Source organism: Podarcis muralis, chromosome 1, assembly GCF_964188315.1.
Source record: "Podarcis muralis chromosome 1, rPodMur119.hap1.1, whole genome shotgun sequence".
Classification (NCBI taxonomy): Eukaryota; Metazoa; Chordata; class Lepidosauria; order Squamata; family Lacertidae; genus Podarcis; species Podarcis muralis.
The window spans coordinates 78,525,268-78,543,347 of NC_135655.1; the positions used below are offsets into that span (position 1 = coordinate 78,525,268).

Sequence of the window (18,080 nt, forward strand, 5' to 3'; positions counted from 1 at the left end):
GAAATAGGCAACCTTCCCCACCCACACCCCTTGTTCCTGTGCCCCCATTTTAAAAAATGGGGAGATCATGATAGCTGGCTTCAAGCCTAGAGATCGATCTAGCCACACAACACCACACTGGTTCTGACTGGTGTTAACAGCTTTTTTTCTTCTCATTGAACATCCTTTCCAAAGCAACCTTCTGTGCTGAAGAAGTTGTCTTATGCCCAATATACAAGATACAGATACAGCAGAGATGGAGGTGGTAGAGAGTGCTATGGATCAACATGGGGGCAGACTTACAAAGTTATGAAGGAGCCCAGAACTGACATGGCACAATGCAGGCTAGTGTTTCCCCGCAAATCTGAAAATTTTATTTTAGAAATCTATAAGAAATCATGGAGTATGTTTACTATTTTTTATGTTATCATGATTTTTAAAGGATTTGTTGCAACACAATATTTTAGTTTATAAACCACTCTGTATAACTTATATAAAGGTAGGGAATAGATAGGGGGGAAAGTTAATAAACAAATGAACAAAAGAGCCCTTGTGAGCATATGTAGGCTTGGCAGTGGGGAGGGCGAACTAATTATGTAAGCAAATATTCCACCTACAAGTTAGTGTAGAACTCACTATATGATTGATTAGAGCAGGCTAAGCGCCATTTGGATAAGCCAACAATTTGTGCTACCAAAAACCAAAGGGAATTTAGTACAACAGGGGGGAAATCAGATACACTTGCAGGCCCAAGCAGGATTCAACATGTTGTGAAACTTTCGGCTGACAAAGGAGAAGCAGTATGGGATGACAGGTCAGAAACTACTATATGGAGAGAGTCTCCTAGCTTGTGGGAGGTGGGAAGAAGAGAAGAAGTTGTGTGTATCACATTATGGCTTCACTGCATGGTGTGTTTGTGGCTCCCACAAACAGGGTAGCTGAAAAAACAATCCGGCAGACGTATTTGACTCAGTTTCCAGTAAAAGCCTTACCTATTATTCTTGAACATACGTGATAACTTTAAAGCACATTCAAAGCACATTCTTTCTCTCAAACAGTTCTGGGCACTGTAGTCTATCCCTCACAAAATCACAGAATTACAATTCCTAGCAGCCCTTAAAAACCCACAGTGCACAGAATTAATCAAGCTGGCGGTGGGTGGGGGATGTGCTTCAAATGTAGTATCCACTATTTGCATTCTGAAATCCTGTACTGGATAGTGGAGCAGCTGCTTTCACAGATTTTGTTTTTATACATTTATTTACTTCCGTAGCATACTCATAGAAATAACAATGACAACAAGTATTTAGCAACACTGTGTCCCTGGCGCTCAGGTATCCTTTACAATCCTGTCACCCTTGTTGTAAGTGACTTCCTTATGAAAAGTTAATGTGGAGATGTGAGGAGATAATTCATTTGGGCCAAAACAGGTGGAATTCCCACTTATCACCAGTAAGTACACACAGTCGCACAAATGATAACACCAGGGGCAAAGTATAATTTACACAGCCCTCAGAGGGAGAGTTTGAGTTTCAGCCCACTCTTGCTAGTGCTATTTGGTGTGTCCAGCTGCCTGAAGAGACTGAGAGAGCAAATCCCAACCCAGAAGCTGCATTCCCCTTAGAGGCCATTCATATACGGTATGTTATTTCCCCCAGCTCTCATGGTCATTTTTATTGCTCAAAGAAGTGACCTTGAAAATAAATCAACTGCCATGTAGTAAAGGATTTGGAAGGTTGAATCCATCCAAACAAGTCATTCCACAGTCACTGAAAAGCCCCAAGTGAGTTTGTGGCATTTGTTGGATGATGGCGCCCATCACCTGCAACTTTTCCATGCCTTTCACTAAGCATGAATGGAGAGCAAGGCTAGTTTGTGAGTGCCTTGCAGTGGAAGTATAGTCGTGGGGTGGTGCAGAATTCTGAATACATTTGCAATTATTTGTTTACTTCACCAAGTACAAGTCATTTTATTATGGCCAATTACCAATATCAAGACAAAAACACAAATATTCAGAGATGGTGAGTTGTTCGGGGTCAAATCTGATATTCCCGCTGAGGGTTCTGCAATTGGTTCAGAGAGTCTGCCTCTGTATTCTTCCTCTGCCCTATCCTCCGCCAACCCCCAGGCAAAGAACAGCTCCAGCTGGCAACGAATACTTGTGTCATGCACTTAAAATTATAATCACCCCAAAATGTACCACAGCATCAGCACATGACAGTATTGTTGTTAGTAGAATTTGGCAGGATGCAAGGAATTTTGCGGTGATGTGATAAACGAGCTGGTAATTTTTTATTATTTTTTATTTTCTTTATTTATCATATGTTTCACTGTATTTGCATATAGTGTTGCATGCCGCCTTGACATTTTATATGTGTGGGCGGTATATTATTTTTTCCCAAAATACGTAAATAAACTCTATCCTTCCATCTGCTGGGTCCAAGTTCCCTGAGATTTTAATTTTAGCTCCATCGTGCAACAAAGCCTAGGCATTGCCTCATCTTGCCGTACTTCAAAAAGCCTGTTTGGATCAGCTCACACAAAGCACACACATGCTAAATTAACTAGGAGTGGAGATAGGAGAAAATTTTTTAGAGCAGTTGGGTTAGTTTGGAAATGCCCTCACTGCACTGAGCCCCATCTCTCTCCTCTCCAAGGTCAAGCACTTTATAAAAAAAAAAAAAACTAGTTCTGCTAGTTTGCAGCAGAAGCCAACGGCATACAGCACCCATGACAACACCAAAAGCAAAACAAAACCCTATCCCCAGAGCAGCATTATGCATCTTCTTTTAAAGTTTCCTTTCTTCTTTTAATGAATACATCAAAGATTAATGGATAAACATACATGTATGCTTTGGAAATTAGAAAAAAGGGGAGAGTCCAGATGACACACAGAGGAGGGAAGGGACGAAACCGAGAACTAAGACAGCACTTGATGTTGTAAGTTTACCCGCCATTTCAGTAGCAAAGTTCGTCCTTTGGCGGAGGAACCTGCCCATGTGATCTGCTGTGAAACCTGTTTTAATTAAGCACCCACCTTCCACTTCAGTGTCAGCCTTTAGTTACCCTGGAGTCTATACATGATGCCCAGCACTTCCTTTGCCCTGTAACAGTGGTGTAAAAATCAGTCCTACTGGGTAAAGTGCCCCATGCCAACTGAAGTGAGAGCCTGCTACATTGCTTTCATAGAATGGATAGCCATTCCAGAATGAATGACTATGAAGTAGTTATTGAACAATTAAATAAGCTGCTTTATTTAATATACCTTAAGAATATATGGCCCTAGCTCTGAATCCCCCAGGAGTTGCAGCTATATGGGTTTTAAACTGACCCACTTGTTAAGCAGTTGGACACACTGAGATATGGTCTTGTGTTCATCCCTCCCCACTTCTTTCAGCCAGCCAAAGATTCAGATAAAAGAGGTAAATTGTTCTTGAAGTGTCTGCCTTTGATCTGCAGACTTAGTCTGTTGCAGAGGAGAAGAGAGCACTTATTCGTGTGTGTGTGTGTGTGTGTGTGTGTGTGTGTAGTGAGTGTGTGGAGCTTACAATTTTTTCATCTGCCAGGTTTGAACTCTCTCACCACTTATTGCTAACTATGGATAGAATTCTTATTTTGGAACTGAATCTAAGACTGTGCACATATTACAGGCTTAAAACACAGCTAGGGTGTTATTTTTCCTCAATTAAGATTGGAGCCAGTTCCGGGGGGGGGGGGGCACAGAATACATGGAATACTTCATAAGAGAGATACAGGAGAGATCTGGATTGTGGCTAATATCGTGTGTCCACTGTTTCTCAAACCAGCGGGGGGAGCACACTGGATGCAGAGCAAAAGGGAGTATGTACACAGCCAAAAATCTCTGCTCAGCAAATCACTGTTTTCCAAGCTTCAGTTCCCCCATCTGCAACAAGGCCACAATAAGAACCTACCCTTTAGGACTGTTGTGAGGGCAAAGGAACAACAGAGCTAAAATTGGGACAGATTATAATTGCTTCCAGGCATTGCCACATTACGATAAGTGTTGAACTGTGTGAAAAGTGGTTGCTATGCTGTACATCCCTCTCTTTCATATTCCTTTTAAGACTTCTAGAGCTACTTGTGCTTTAATGCAAAAAGAGTTCTTCTGTGTTGGGAGTACAAGGACAGGAGCCAAGGGTTCTTACACAGGTAATCACCCCCGGATGTTTTATTTATTTATTATGCACTTCGAAAGGCAAGCTATGCCTCTTAAGAGGTAAATTGCACTGAAATCAACACAGCTTAGTTTTTGAATGATGCGTTGGATCAGGATGTAGAAGCATTACATAATTTATACATTTGTAAGGCTAACAAACAATAGCAGCACTAGCAAAAGCCAAGCCCTTTTCCCTCTTGGGGAGGAGTCACTGGTAGATTCAGATAATTAACCCTGGATGAATCTCCTGCTAGGGTTCTCCTCTTTGTTTCATAGGAGACTCGAGGCAGCACACAACTAGACTTCTTCTGATCTCAGCTGTTAAATAAAGCAGGTGTAAACATTCAGATACCACTACTGCCCCCCTTCTTGTAGCAGCTACTATGCCACCATGCATGCTATCACTTTGGAAAATAAAATGTCAGGTGTTAGGAAGTACTGAAGAAGAGGCCACCAATCATAAATTTTAGAATTGGGGGTGGGTGTCATGGTCAGCTTTGGCTGGAAAAAAAGCCCTGCATTCTACACACATTACAGATGTTTGGGATGAGGGTGCTCTGGCTGAAAGCAAGTGGCTTGTCTAAGGTCACCTAATGAGTTTGAGGCAAAGATTAGATTTAACTGCAGAGTCTACAATGTAGACTTCTTCGGTCTGCAATGCTACCCCAGCTCTCATATCTGTGTGTACACACAGCCCTGCAATCCATCTGTTATGAGGAACTTGGGTCCAGATGTCTCCACAACCAGTTTCAGTTCAGCCTTGTACATTGTGGTCCCCATTGTCCCAGTCAATTGGACACTTACAGTAGCTTGCCCAAGACAGTACTCAGATGCATTGTCAAACGTGTTGGCAGGGGGAACCCTAGAGCTAACAGAACATGGATGTTGTAGGTCAGAGGGGCTGAGATGTACATAGGAGAAATACAAATCTGTGTTATACCTGCCTCTGGCTATAGCAGACATTTTTATGAGCATTCCAGCAACCATAATGATGCATATCTGTATGCAGTTCTCTCCCTCCCTTTCCTATTCTGCTGCTTTCTTTATCATGTATGGTGTCTGACTAAAAAGGAAGTATGAATTATGTACAGCTGTCACTCTACCTCTGTCTGGAATGCATCCCACCATTGCCCCTCCTAGTGTCTCCAGCTCAGAAACAGGCTGAAGCGGTTCTCAACAAGCTCGAGTGGTTGACTCTTCAAGCAAACAGCGCTTGGACCTTCACCTGACATACCCTCTTATAGCCTCCAATGCCTTAACCACCAGCGCAATCCAGAAACTGCCCACAAGCAGGCCTACATTTGAACTCCTGAATGCATGAAAAGGGAGCTTTGGAATGTTGCACATGGGTGGAGAGAGGTACGCAAAAGCAAGAGGTAGGGCCCCCCTCTGTCACTTGCCCACAGTTTACAATACCATTGCAGGCCACCATCGCAGAAAAACAGCAAAGTTTTCTTCCCAAGTTAAAATTTGTAACATTCGGTGAATTGTATAATAACTCGAGAGCTGCCGATTGAACCTCCACTCACAAAGGTGGTTGTTGCCATGGGGAAAGTGGGGTGAAGGTGTCACTTTTTGCTCAGGCTATTTCCAATGGAAAAAGAATTGGCACCAATGGGAGTTTTTTTTCTTATTATAAAAAAGTCAAAGGGGTTGCCATGTTAAGTCTCTTGCAGTGCAAACAATCAAATAATCTTGAGGCACCTTAAAGATGAGTAACATTTATAATGGCTTTCGTAGACTTAAGCTTGCATCATCAGCATTTTATGAAGTGGCCTTGGGTCAGTGGAAGCCTCTGCCACAACCACAAGACTCTCTGATTGTTTTTCACTGGGCATGGAATGCTGTTGGACGGGGCTGGGGGACAGGATGGGAAAGCCCGTGGGTGGGGAATTAAGTCAAGTATTTCAAAGAGCATGGCTGCCTGCCTAGAACACTGAAGGAGGAGCACTCCATACTACAACATTTTGTTCTAGGTCCAAAACATTTTCCAGCCATTTAATGGTGCCCACTAAATCCTCGTGGAATGCCTCAAGGAAAGAAACAAAGTGTTGGAAATACATTGTTTTGTTACACTGAAAAGAGGGAGGAAAATGAGATCACATGAAAATGAAATGCAATATATACAGACTGTGAGAACTGCATTAAAATTTTAAATCAAGCATAGGCAAACTCGGCTCTCCAGGACCAGTGGTCAGGGATGATGGGAATTGTAGTCTCAAAACATCTCGAGGACCGAGTTTGCCTATGCCTGATTTAAATGAATCTAAAATAACAACAGTGACAATTCAACAAGTAGTGTTAATGATATACAAACATGCTAGCATTGGTAAGTCAATTATCCACCTACATGTGTTAAGACTACGTTCAGGACACAGATGATAGAAATGAATTTCTGGGTGTTATGCACACCAAATTGGTTATATTTCTCAGTTTTAAAAAACCCAGAAGTTTGGCTATATGTTCATTCTGCAGGGCTTCCAAACATTTTTTAAAACCCAATAATAAAGCAAAAGCTTCATATAAAAGGGCATGGCTTTGATGTGAAAACAAGGAGCTGTTTGCCACTTATTATCTGGGTTTTTTAAAAAAAACAACTGACTAGAGGTGTGCTTTTGTACAGGCATTGCAAGGCAAGGGAGCATTCAGTCTATAAAGGCTAAGAGAAGACGGCAACAAAGCCAATCAGCCCAAGAAGCAGACACTTGAAAAAAGAAGTAGCAGACTCAGAATAATGATCGCTATGACCAGGGCGAGGCCCCGCTGTTGCAGGAGGAGAGGCGGCAGCACGCACATGAGACAGCACACAATGAAAAGAGTCACAGCAGGAGGGACGATCATAATCTGTCCTAAAAGCAATTTTTAAAAAGGGACTGCCAATTTTATTTTGCCATTGCAAAGATCTGAAGATTGCTGAGGAAAGACTTATGTGGTAAAAATGTAAGTGCCTATTATTAACTTTTACATATTCCACATCTCTAAAATTGTGCTAGATTATGACGTAACCAGAGGCATATGTGCTGAAGAAGAAAAACGCCACCATGAATAACAAGGTGCCATATTTGAACAAAGGGAGAAGGCCAGGAGAGTTCACTTCCCTTTGTCCATATGAGCCCCCTAGGGTAGCTTTTTGCCAACCTTCTGTCCTCCGTATGGTGTTCGGACCACAACTCCCATCATCCCCAGCCGGCACAGCTGGGAGTTGGAGTCCGACAAAATCTGGAGGGCGCCAGATTGGCACAGGCTGCCCTAGGATGAGGCATGTTTTGGCCATTGTTATTCAGTAGCTTCTTGCCTGTGAAATTTGATAGGCGTGGCTGGGAGAGCTGGCAGGATGTTCCAGCTCTGATTACAGTCATGCCTCTTCTACTGCACCTCTCATCGTCTCCCCTGCAGCAGCTTCTACCCCACTTTGCTCAGCCCCTTCTCCTGTCTCTATCACTGTTGCCACCACCGCCAGGCTTCAAGGTTTCTACAGATGCATACAACATCTGCTCTCACTTCCCTAGGGCAGGCACACCATGGTTAGGCTGTGCTTCTCCCTAAATAGATTGGATCAGCTCTAGAGAGTGCCAGTGCCACCTTCTACCTGAAGGAGGGGAAGAGATGGGAAAGGGCATAGGAGGGGAGGGGAGAGAAACCACCCCCAGTTACCCCACATCTTCTGCACAAGAATCAGGGCACCTCAACTCCATCACTGATGAGAGGAGGGAAGAGGATGTTTTGCAAGGACTTCAGCTTTCCATTCTGGGTATGGTAAAATTTGCAATAGCTCATTCAGACCTGTAGGATCTGCGCTCAAGTTACAAAGATCCTATAGATCTGGATGAGACACTTCAAATTTCACCATACCCAGATTGGATGTCTAAGAGCACTTCAGTTTACTGTGTCCACAAGAAATGCATATGCACCCTGCACCTTGTTTTAAGGTACTTCTGTTTGATGCTGTTGTTTCTCAAACCTACTCCACACTGATTGGGGTCCTTAAGCTGTCCCTAATTTGTTTCTAGCCAAGGTGTGAGCACCTTTTAATGTGAACACACCCTTACAGCACAAGTTTAACCAGGTTTACTCAGACGGAAGTCCCAATGATTTGAATGGGATTCACCTGCAGGTGTGTACGCTCTGAATGGTGGCTTTCCTTCTCTTGGATATAAGACCACATCACACGGTAAAGCATGTGCATCATTAAAGCTGTGGAAAGCAAGTTTTCAGAAGCCTCAGCACAATATTCCAACCACTAGGAAGTTACATTGTTGACCTAAATTAACTCCCCACCACACAAAATTAAGCTGCTCCTATTGGATTTCTGCCTGTTCTATAGCTCTTAAAGACACACCACTCTGTCAGGCTCAGGGCAGTGACTAAAAGCACATGTAGAAGAAGCCTTGTCTGGATGCAGGAACCAGTGTCTGCCACCTTGAATATCTATTTTAGGTCCAACAGAATCCTAACAAAGGGAGGGTGGAATGGAGGACTTTAACAGTATAATTCCCCAAACTCAAAATCGAAGTGTTTCATGCCTTCATTGAATTAACAAGGTTTCAAACCTGTTTAGGATCCATGGGTTGCACTGAGACATGTAGGATTGTGGGACTACAGGCAGGAACTGGGATCTCCTTTCAGGTAGGCCCATCCTTCTCCTGTCAGCCCAAAGGACAGCATTGCATAGGACAGGACAGACATACCAGTGCAGGGTGTAGGACTAGACTCCACAATTAGAACTAGAGTGACAGATCAAAGGGTGGGTGCAGTCATCAAGAAAGTGAGCTCCAGGTGTGTCCAAGAGCTTCCTACCCTCTGGTGTTCTATCATTAATCTCAGTGTAGTTCAAAGGCTATATGGTAACACCATCCAGTGTTGTTGATCTGCCACTATTCAGCAATCTCATATTGCAGAGATAGTAATCTCTGAGTATTGCAGAGATAGTTAAGCAGGTTAGCTGCTAATTGAGCCTTTGATTCCAGGAACTGTTCTTGTTCCCATTTCACGGGATGTCAAACAATGACAAGACTGAAACTAGCTCATGAGGGAGAAACCATTGAGACCAGCACCAAATGTAACCCAAGGTCTTAACTGAACACTTCTATCCCGCTCTTCACTGCAGCACTGCCAAGGCTGGAGAACAGTAAACGGTGCCTTTGACTTTACATACGGATCCACCATCACACCCTGATAAAGCAGGGGTGGCTAACCTGTGACCCTCCAGGCATTGCTGGACTCTAACCCCATCAGCATGGCCAAAGGTCAGGGGTAATGGGAGTTGTAGTCCAGCAACACCTGGAAGTCCACAGGTGTATACAATGCCCCTGCCCCTGCGTAGATGCACTACTGAGAAGTTAAATTATTACTATTGGTGCACATGATTCTACTCTGCACAATTTAATCCTCACAACATCCCTACGACTTATATTAGGCTAAGAGAGAGCGATTTGCCTTAAGCTGCCCAGTGAGCTTTATGACTGAGTGGAGGTTTAAACTCTGGCCTCCCGGTTGCATTTAGCTGCATTTTGACATAGGCAATGAACTGAGAATTATTTCCAACTGGTAAAATACACCGAGGCCGTTGAGGCAGAATCACAAGTAACGTAAGGAAGAAAATCCCAAACTAAGACCCTGATGTTGGGAAAGATTGAGGGCACAAGGAGACAACAGAGGACAAGATGGCTGGACAGTGTTCTCAAAGCTACCAGCATGAGTTTGACCAAACTGTGGGAGGCAGTGGAAGACAGGAGTGCCTGGCGTTCTCTGGTCCATGGGGTCACGAAGAGTTGGACACGACTGAACGACTAAACAACAAACTCTTAGGTTCTTGTGAGAAACTTTCTACCTCTATTGTTTAGCCAGCACCTGAAAGAGGAAACAGTCTGACTCTGCAAGCAAAGGAAACTTTGTACCGTACTGGAACCCTGCCCTGGCGTTTGTGGCAGGGCGTTTACATGAATGGAATACGTCAACCTGATAGGGGGTCATAAATTACAAGTGACCTCTCCTAATCTCTGGATTGCAATCTAGGTCTCCAAATGCAGCAGTGAAAAACAAGAAGTGGGAGCAGAACTAAAATATGTCCAGCTTCCATGTAAAGAGACCCACTTGGTTCCTTCCAAAACACTTTTGTGGGTGTGGCAGAGGAGAGTCTAGTAATTAAATGCAGCATAATTGTCACTGGTGCCATCAAGGAAACTGGAAGGATTTCAAGACTATAATTCTACTGAAGAGAGGTGACATCTCCCCATCTCCAGCAGAGGCCTTCTGTTAGCTACTCGACTAGCAGGCATTACAGCAGCGCAAGCATCTTCAGTTTAGTGGTACTGTGGGTGGTGAAAACTGCATCAGATGAATTTTTGCCTGTCACACAGCTGTTATAGGTGCAGCACCTTTCTCAGGATGACTCAGGAAATGCAGTGTGTGAACCCTGCTGTTGAAAGATGCTTGCTCCATCTCTCTTCTAACTCAGTGTGAGGAAATGGATAGTTATCAGTAGAGCATGGAAAGCTCAAGTTCAAATCCATATCCTGCTCAGCCATCAAGCTCACTGGAGCCAATTATTTAAGTGAGACAATTGTCCGCAGAACCAGGGTTGCTTCCCTGTGTGTGGTGCAGTGGTTAGCGTGTTGGACGAGGACCTGGGAGGCCAGAGTTCAAATCCCCACTCAGCCATGAAGCTCACTGTGTAACCATAGGCCAGTCACTATCTCTCAGCCTAACCTACCCCACAGGGTTGTTGCGAGGTAAAATGGGGAAGAGGAGAACCACACCACACACCTTGAGATCCTTGGCTGGAATATAAATGTAAAATAAACAACATAAAAGCTGCAAAGTAGTAGTCCAAACTAGGCTGGTAAGGTTAGCATAATGTTACCATAGGCACAGTGGCTCCAGGAAGAATGATTGTTTTGCAGACAGCAGCAGGAGGCAAATAACTAGTAGGAATTACTTGCATAGTAAACAGCTGGAGAAACCGAGAGCAAGGTGTGGGGGATATTTGACTGAATCTCATGTCTGATTAAATCTATGGGGCAAGGCAAATTGCTGGAGAGGAGAATTCTGCTGCTATCTCACTTAGTCATTCTCAGTTGTGACTAACCTTTGTCTGGCCTGCGTATCTTGAGTGTGACCCAGACTAAACCTTTGAGAAGGTCCACACCACCTTCCCAGAGAGGAAGCTGTCTTGGTAACACAGCCCTATTATTATCATAAAAACTATTGGCGACAGTTTCTCCTTCTGTCTACGATAGTTAGCATATAAACCTACCACACTGGCTGACTAAGCCTGCAACCACCCCAACAAGGGCATATTCCTGGTTGAAGCATCTGAATCAACAACACAGCTGGGCTAACTCCTCCACTGCACTTTTTTGCCTGGTGCCATTTTATCACACGGTTTGATTAATGCAGCTGCACCGCCAGAGTTAGAAGAGTTCGCACAACAAACAGGAGAGAGGGTTAGGAGTGGCGAGCTTTGAGCTGGGAGGCCCTGAAGTTCCCATCTCACCTCACCCTTGAACTCCCCAGGGGTGGCCTCCACCAAGCAACTGTTTTCTCAGCCTAATGAGAATAGCAACGCTGACTTACCTCACCAGAACATTGCAACAATTTCCTAGATAATGGGTGGCATCCAACTAATTTTTACTCACAGCAGACCTACTGAAATCAATGAGCCTGAGTCATGTGCATTCATTTCTGTGGGTCTACTCTGAGTCAAACGTAGTTTAATACCGACCCTTCACAATTCCCACGCAATCGACCCAAAGGTTTCTTTCTACCACCTGACGCCCCTCTGCAGCGAACAACCTTTGCCCAGTTTCATTTCTCCCCTCGCCTACCTTTCAGCTCCGCGTAGTCCAGCATTGCTCCGTTGGTCCTGGGAGTCGAGTGGCTCTTCTGCAGCATCCTCATGCGGACCTGCTCCTGCACCCGGGCGCTCTTGAACCCCTCGGCGGCGTCGGGGGCCTCGCTCTTCCTGTCCAGCTGCTTGTCCGAGGGCAGCGCCAAGGAGCACACGCCATCCTCCGGCTGCAGAGCCGACAAGAAGAAGTTATTCTCCTGCATGCTGGCTGCTGGGCCAGGCGCGCACGTGAAAAACAGCCCGGCTCTTCCTCCGGGTCAACCCGCCCCTTCCCCGCGCCTGCCAGGAACTCTGTGTGGGCTGAGGGGAAGTTCCTCGCGAGGGCTTGGAGCAGCCCTTCCGCTCCTCCTGCGCCCTCTTCTCTGCGCCCAAATGGCGCTTTGACGCGCCAGGTAAGTTGCGCGCTTATTCACAGGTGAGTCTGTCGGGCCCTCCCTCTGACTTCCTTAGTATACAAAAAAAAAAGTTTCTTCATTCAGGGAGCGCGCCCACACATACACCCGCCTCCTCCTCCACGCCATCCCCGGTCTTCTTGCAAGCGTCGTTTGGTTTCCTGGGACTTTCCTTTCCTTCTCTGCGCTGGTGGTGACACACCTACGTGATTCCACCCCTCTCTCTCCCTAGCAACTGAGATCAGCCGGGAGGCAGAGCAGCAGGTCGGCCGCTTCCACCTTAAGCAGGTGAGGCGTTGGGCAAAGCGGTGCCTTTAAGGTGGAATTCCAAAGATGCACGAACTGGCCTGGCCTTGGCCCTGCCCTGCCCCACACCTCGCCCTCAGCTGTGTAAACTGGCAAAAGCGGTTATGGGTGCGGTGCCTCCAGGGTTCTTGAAGGGTGTGCGTTTGTGTGCCTAGAGATAGAGGGCTGTAGGCCGTGGTGCCATCCCGCTCTCCTCTCTTTTTGTTACACCTTCTCCATTCCGCGAAAACAGAGCTCCCCCGGTTCTGGCAGAGCCCCGTGTCAACAAAAGTGCAGCAAAACAAGGAACGAACACGCCTCGGCCGAACCCAGCTTTGTTCCCTCCCAGCTTGTGAAGTAACTTAACAGCCTGTACATTCCAACCACTGAGCTGCTGCCTTGGGAGCTGAGCGGGAGAAGGGATAGAGGCAGGCCAAAGTCCAGAAGCTCAATCCAGGCTCCTCCTCCTGCTCACCCAGAGTCCCAGGAGGCACCTCTAGAGCATGCAGAGTGTGAGGCTCAGCTACACAGGCACATTCTGTGCCATGGCTGCAGCCAGGGAGAGACAGTGGGTGAGCAAGTCATGCCAGCTGTGGCCTTTCCTCCCCCGTCATTTTCTTCACCAGAGTATATAGGCCTTATACAGAGTCAGACCACTTGTCCGTCTAGCTCAGTATTGTCTACACTGACTGGCAGCAGCTCTCCAGGGTTTGGGGCAAGTCTTCCCAGTCCTACCTGGAGATCAAAACTAGGACCTTCTTTGTATAAGGCAGATGCTGTACCACTGAGCTTCGACCCTTCCCCAAGTATCTCCTGGATGTTACAAGCAACAGACATTGCTGATTGGCTGGAAGGAATGTGGGAGGGGTTCCCCATTCACCACTCAGGGTCATGGATCACTGCTGAATCATACAGTTCCAGGGCTGCTCGCCCTACTATTAGCCAGGGTGTGGCACCTGCTTCAGGCAGCTAATTTAAGGTGTCGTCAAATGGCAGCAAATAGCCAGTTCCTTAAATTATTACTATTATAATATTTTTACTCTTAGGGAGAGGCATTTGGTGATTTTATGTTGGTGAGATTCTTTTTCTGTTACTGGACCTGTTTGCCCTGTCTACCACCTGTATAGCATTATGTCTGTTCCTTTCTACTTTAACGGGATAGCAAGTGAAATAGATGCAGACTGTGACTGTGCTCACAAGGGAAAGTCTTATCCATTCCTCAAAACTGTTGAAGCCTTAAGAAAAAAGATGCCCAACTCTTTAAAAAAGAATGCTCTATAGACCTTAGCAGTACACAGAATATACCATGTGAGAGCAAATGGGCTTAAGTATAGCCCATACTTTTACTCTCTGTATATGCCAATCAATCAAGGTAATTGGTCATTGCTAGCATCAGCACTTCCATAGGCTTGGTAGACTTGAAAAAGACTTTCGGCTTATTATTACAGCCTTTTAATGGGCTAGATCAGGAGGGCCAAGTTTGCCTATGCTTGTGGGCTAGATGCACCAGGAACTAAAGAGACTGCCTTTATTTTGCATATGAAGGACAGCAAGTGCAGTGAGACAGTCGGACATGAGGATGGCCCAAATGCTAACAATACTATCTGACTACCAGTTAATAGAAACAAACCATTCACTCTCCTCTTGCACAGTCCTCAGCTGGCTTATTTATCTCTCAGGGAAGCAGCATATTCCTCTTGTAAGTACGCCTGCCTTGAGGCTTGCAGGGGACAATAATCAAGACACACAGCGTTCCATATGATGGTTTTCCCTTGGGTGGTCTCTCACCAAATAATAATTAACTAGCGTTTGTGAAGCTCTGTCAGATGTCCAGATGAAAGACTCTCTGGACGTGTGTAGCGTTAATCATTGTAATAGCCCAGCCCAGCCCAGCTTAGCTTTTAAAATTCTGCACAGCCCAGCATAGGCGATGCTGAGTTTCCAGCTAATAAATGCTCTGTGACTAAAGTATGAATAATCCTCTGAGTTAAAAAAGCACTCCCAAATTAAGGAGACCTCATTAAGAAGAAGTGTCCCTCTGTTAACTAGTGGGAAACTGAGGCACGCAATGTGGAGCAATTCATCAGTCGGAAGCGGAGCAAGGATTAATACTCAGCAGTTCCCAGGACTGTGCTAAAGGCTAATTGGGCATTTCCCTTCTTGTGCACTTTCATGAGAACATTAATTGCCACTGATATCCCCATTGATGTTCAGCAGCAACAATGCCCCAGGTAGAGGAATCTGGGGGAGGGGCAGGAGTGTGTATTTTTATTATTTCTTATGATGTTTGGCCAAGAAGATTATTCATGCTAGAAGTTCAAAATTCCTGGCAGGTGTCAGATTTTTGGGGAACTAATGATACAATGCTTTTTAACAGCCTGAGGGCTAACAGTGTACCTACCTCACTGACCTGGAGTAAAGGAATCCTATGAAGTAATTTGCTTTTGACCAGTCACAAAAAATTGACATGGGGAGAAGTTGTTTCTCATAGAAGGTCATCCTATGGGGACCACTGCATGAGCATCCCTGACTGGGCAACCTGTGGCCCTCCAAATACTGCTGAACTACAATTCCCATCATCCCTGACCACTGACTGAGACTGATGAGAGTTGGACTCCAGTAACATCTGAAGGGCCGCAGGTTGCTTACCCTTGCATATATCAAGCATTAATCTCAGAGTATAAATTTCATCTGTGACTCATGTCAGGCTGTTTCCAAACAAAACCCAATTGTGGTGTCATCATGTCCTGATCAGAGTACCTTACAAATCCAAGCTACACACAGATTGTGCTGATCCTTGTGATGGTTTCCCCCTGATCAATTGGTGGACCAGGGCCTCACTGGATCAGTGGAGGCATCACAGTCCAACCTGTATTGGGCCACCTTTGTCCACACTTCTGACTAAACACTGTAGCACTGAACAAGCCACCAGGGAAGGTGCTTTGAGGACATTTCCCCAACACCTTCTGTTTCCTTTAGAGGTGATGGGGAGACAGAGCAGAACGGGCCCAACCTGAAGCAGTGAATTTTAGTAAAGTGGCAGAAAATCCTTTCCCCTTCTGCCATCCATATTGTGGCCTTTGCTCTTTTCTTTCTCTGATGAAATCTCCAATATAGCATCAGGAAGCAGGAGGTGTGTAGAGTGTGTGGGTCAAGGGTGGGTCATCTGGATAGAGATGGGCCTGGACTTATCCTTCCCATGTCAGCTGGCTACAAGACTAAAGATACTTCTGGATGTGATTTTGGGCACAAAGGAAATACAAGGATGGCATTGTCTCTCTCTCTCTATCTATCATCTATCTATCTATCTATCTATCTATCTATCTATCATCTATCTATCTATCCATCTATCTATCTATCTATCTATCTATCATCTATCTATCATCTATCATCTCTCTCTCTCTCTCTCTCTCTCTCTCTCTCTCTCTCTCCACTTCCCATTGTGTAAATACTTCAGTATTAACTTTCCTTTATGTACTGATGCTCTTGACATTAGAAAATGTGAGTCTGCCAGCCTTTAAATGAAGTATAAAACCAGACAGCCTTCCTCAACTTGGTGCCTTCTCCATATATTACTGGACTACAACTCCCATCTACCCCAGTCAGGGATAATGGGCGCTGTAGTCCAACACTTCTGAAGGGCACCAAGCTGGGGAAGGTTGAAACAAAGAATCTTGTGGCAGCTTAAAGACCAACACTATGGCATAAGCTTTCAAGGAGTTAGTCTACTTTACCAGACGCATGAATTAAGACAATGTCTGTGCAAGGCCATTTTGTGTGATCTATCATTGAAAATAACATGAGGAGGTGCTGTTGTTTTTCTGTAACCTATTGCTGCCATTCTTCTTCCTGGTTGTAATGCCAAACCAGAATTCCTGGAAAATGTAACTCAGCCGAACTAATTAGAGTCTGTACTAATTAGTGTGAGGGCATAGTAGTATAGGCACTAATTTGGTTTGTGCCACTGGCACTGATCCTGCTAGTCCATTTGGGTTAGCAACAATCAGCACAGGGATCACCATCAGTCCTGGAATCATTGCACCTGAAACTCATAAAACTCTTGATCTGAGAGTGCCCTTAGTAGGCGAAAGACACCTTTCCCACAATTAATCTGCACAAGTGCTTCACAATGTGCATCTTCCTAGTTATTGCTCCACCCCACCCCTCACTCATATACTGATTTGGTCTAGCCCGTCTATCTACCTCACTAATTTCTTCTGGAAAATGTAATTTCTGACTTTGTGTGCTACCATGGCTGTTGAATAGTCTCATCACAAGTCCTCTCCCCCCTCCCAATTTTTTATATTTTGTACAGCAAAGCAAAAATCTGTTTTCTCGGAAGCTTCACATGTTGTATTGCACAACACAGCATTATTTTAGAAAATCCTGCAATCTCAAGAGAATATACCACACACACACACACACACAATGTTTGAAAACTACACCTGCAGTGATGCCAGGTGTGAGTTCAACTTACTGAACTCACAGTACACACAGAACCCCCTTGTCAGCACTGATGTAGCTGATTGACAGTACTGGTTCACTGAAAACCAGAGCTGCCTTGGGGTGAGACATGGGAGACCAGATGCAAAGAGGACAGGGCTCCTGTTCCTTGGGCAGTTTTGCAGGGGAATTAATTCGGATAGGTTTTGATTTTGATTAATTTTCACCTATGACTGAAAGCTTGCCAATATTCCCTCTCCTGTGCAACCATAAAGGGAGAGGAGTCCGCCTCACCTGTTGTCCTTTGCATTCAGTCACCCAAAGTAAAACTGTCACGAGAACTGGCCCTTTCACAGAGAAGGTGCTCCATCCCTACCCTAATAATCCCTTACCTGACTTTGGTATCAGACACAGAGACTGCTTGACCGTTAGCCCCATGCACAAGGGAGGGCTCCGATACTTTACATATCTCTACAATAGGAGAAGATGGCAAAGTTCTCATATAATTGGAAACTGTTCCCACAGTTTGAGCTGTGACTTTAAAGAGTCCGGCATGGGCAGCGCACACAGGCATTCTCAGATAATTAATTGCACTATGCTACTTTCTGCCTGCAAGAAACCATTTCTACTTTGACTTTTCTGCCAAAAACATTTTCTGCACATCTGCTATGGAATCTTGCGTGTTCCGGAGCAGAAATCCAGAGCATCAGGCCTAGCAGCCAAATGTCGCCCTCCAGCCCATCTCACCCTTCAGCCACCCCCACTCTCCAGCCATATCCCTTCTCCCTAGGTCACAGCTCTCACCAGCCTTGCTTAATACCCTCCTTGAGTGTTTCTGCCTGGCTGGAATGTCTCCTTGATCTCTGAGCACTTTCAGGCTGTCATTAATTTCAGGCAGCATTCAATCACGTTTCAACAAATTCAGGTTGCACAATTAAAGTGAATTAGAGCTCCT

The 18,080-nt window shown here is 45.1% G+C and overlaps 1 protein-coding gene and 1 long non-coding RNA gene across 5 annotated transcripts in view; one reads left to right on the top strand and one right to left on the bottom strand.

Annotated features, from left to right (window-relative positions):
• Positions 1 to 13,029, bottom strand: part of PKP3 (plakophilin 3) — a 48,839-nt gene extending 35,810 nt beyond the window's left edge. Inside the window, exon 1 of the mRNA XM_028736247.2 lies at positions 11,983 to 13,029. Coding sequence (XP_028592080.2) covers positions 11,983 to 12,208 — 226 coding nt within the window. The 5' untranslated portion in view covers positions 12,209 to 13,029. The remainder of the gene's footprint in view (positions 1 to 11,982) is intronic.
• LOC114600326 (uncharacterized) overlaps positions 12,259 to 18,080 on the top strand; it is a 73,795-nt gene continuing 67,973 nt past the window's right edge. For all 4 annotated transcript variants that reach the window (XR_013393764.1, XR_013393765.1, XR_013393759.1 and 1 more), the window contains exon 1: positions 12,259 to 12,397. This is a non-coding gene — a long non-coding RNA (uncharacterized LOC114600326). The remainder of the gene's footprint in view (positions 12,398 to 18,080) is intronic.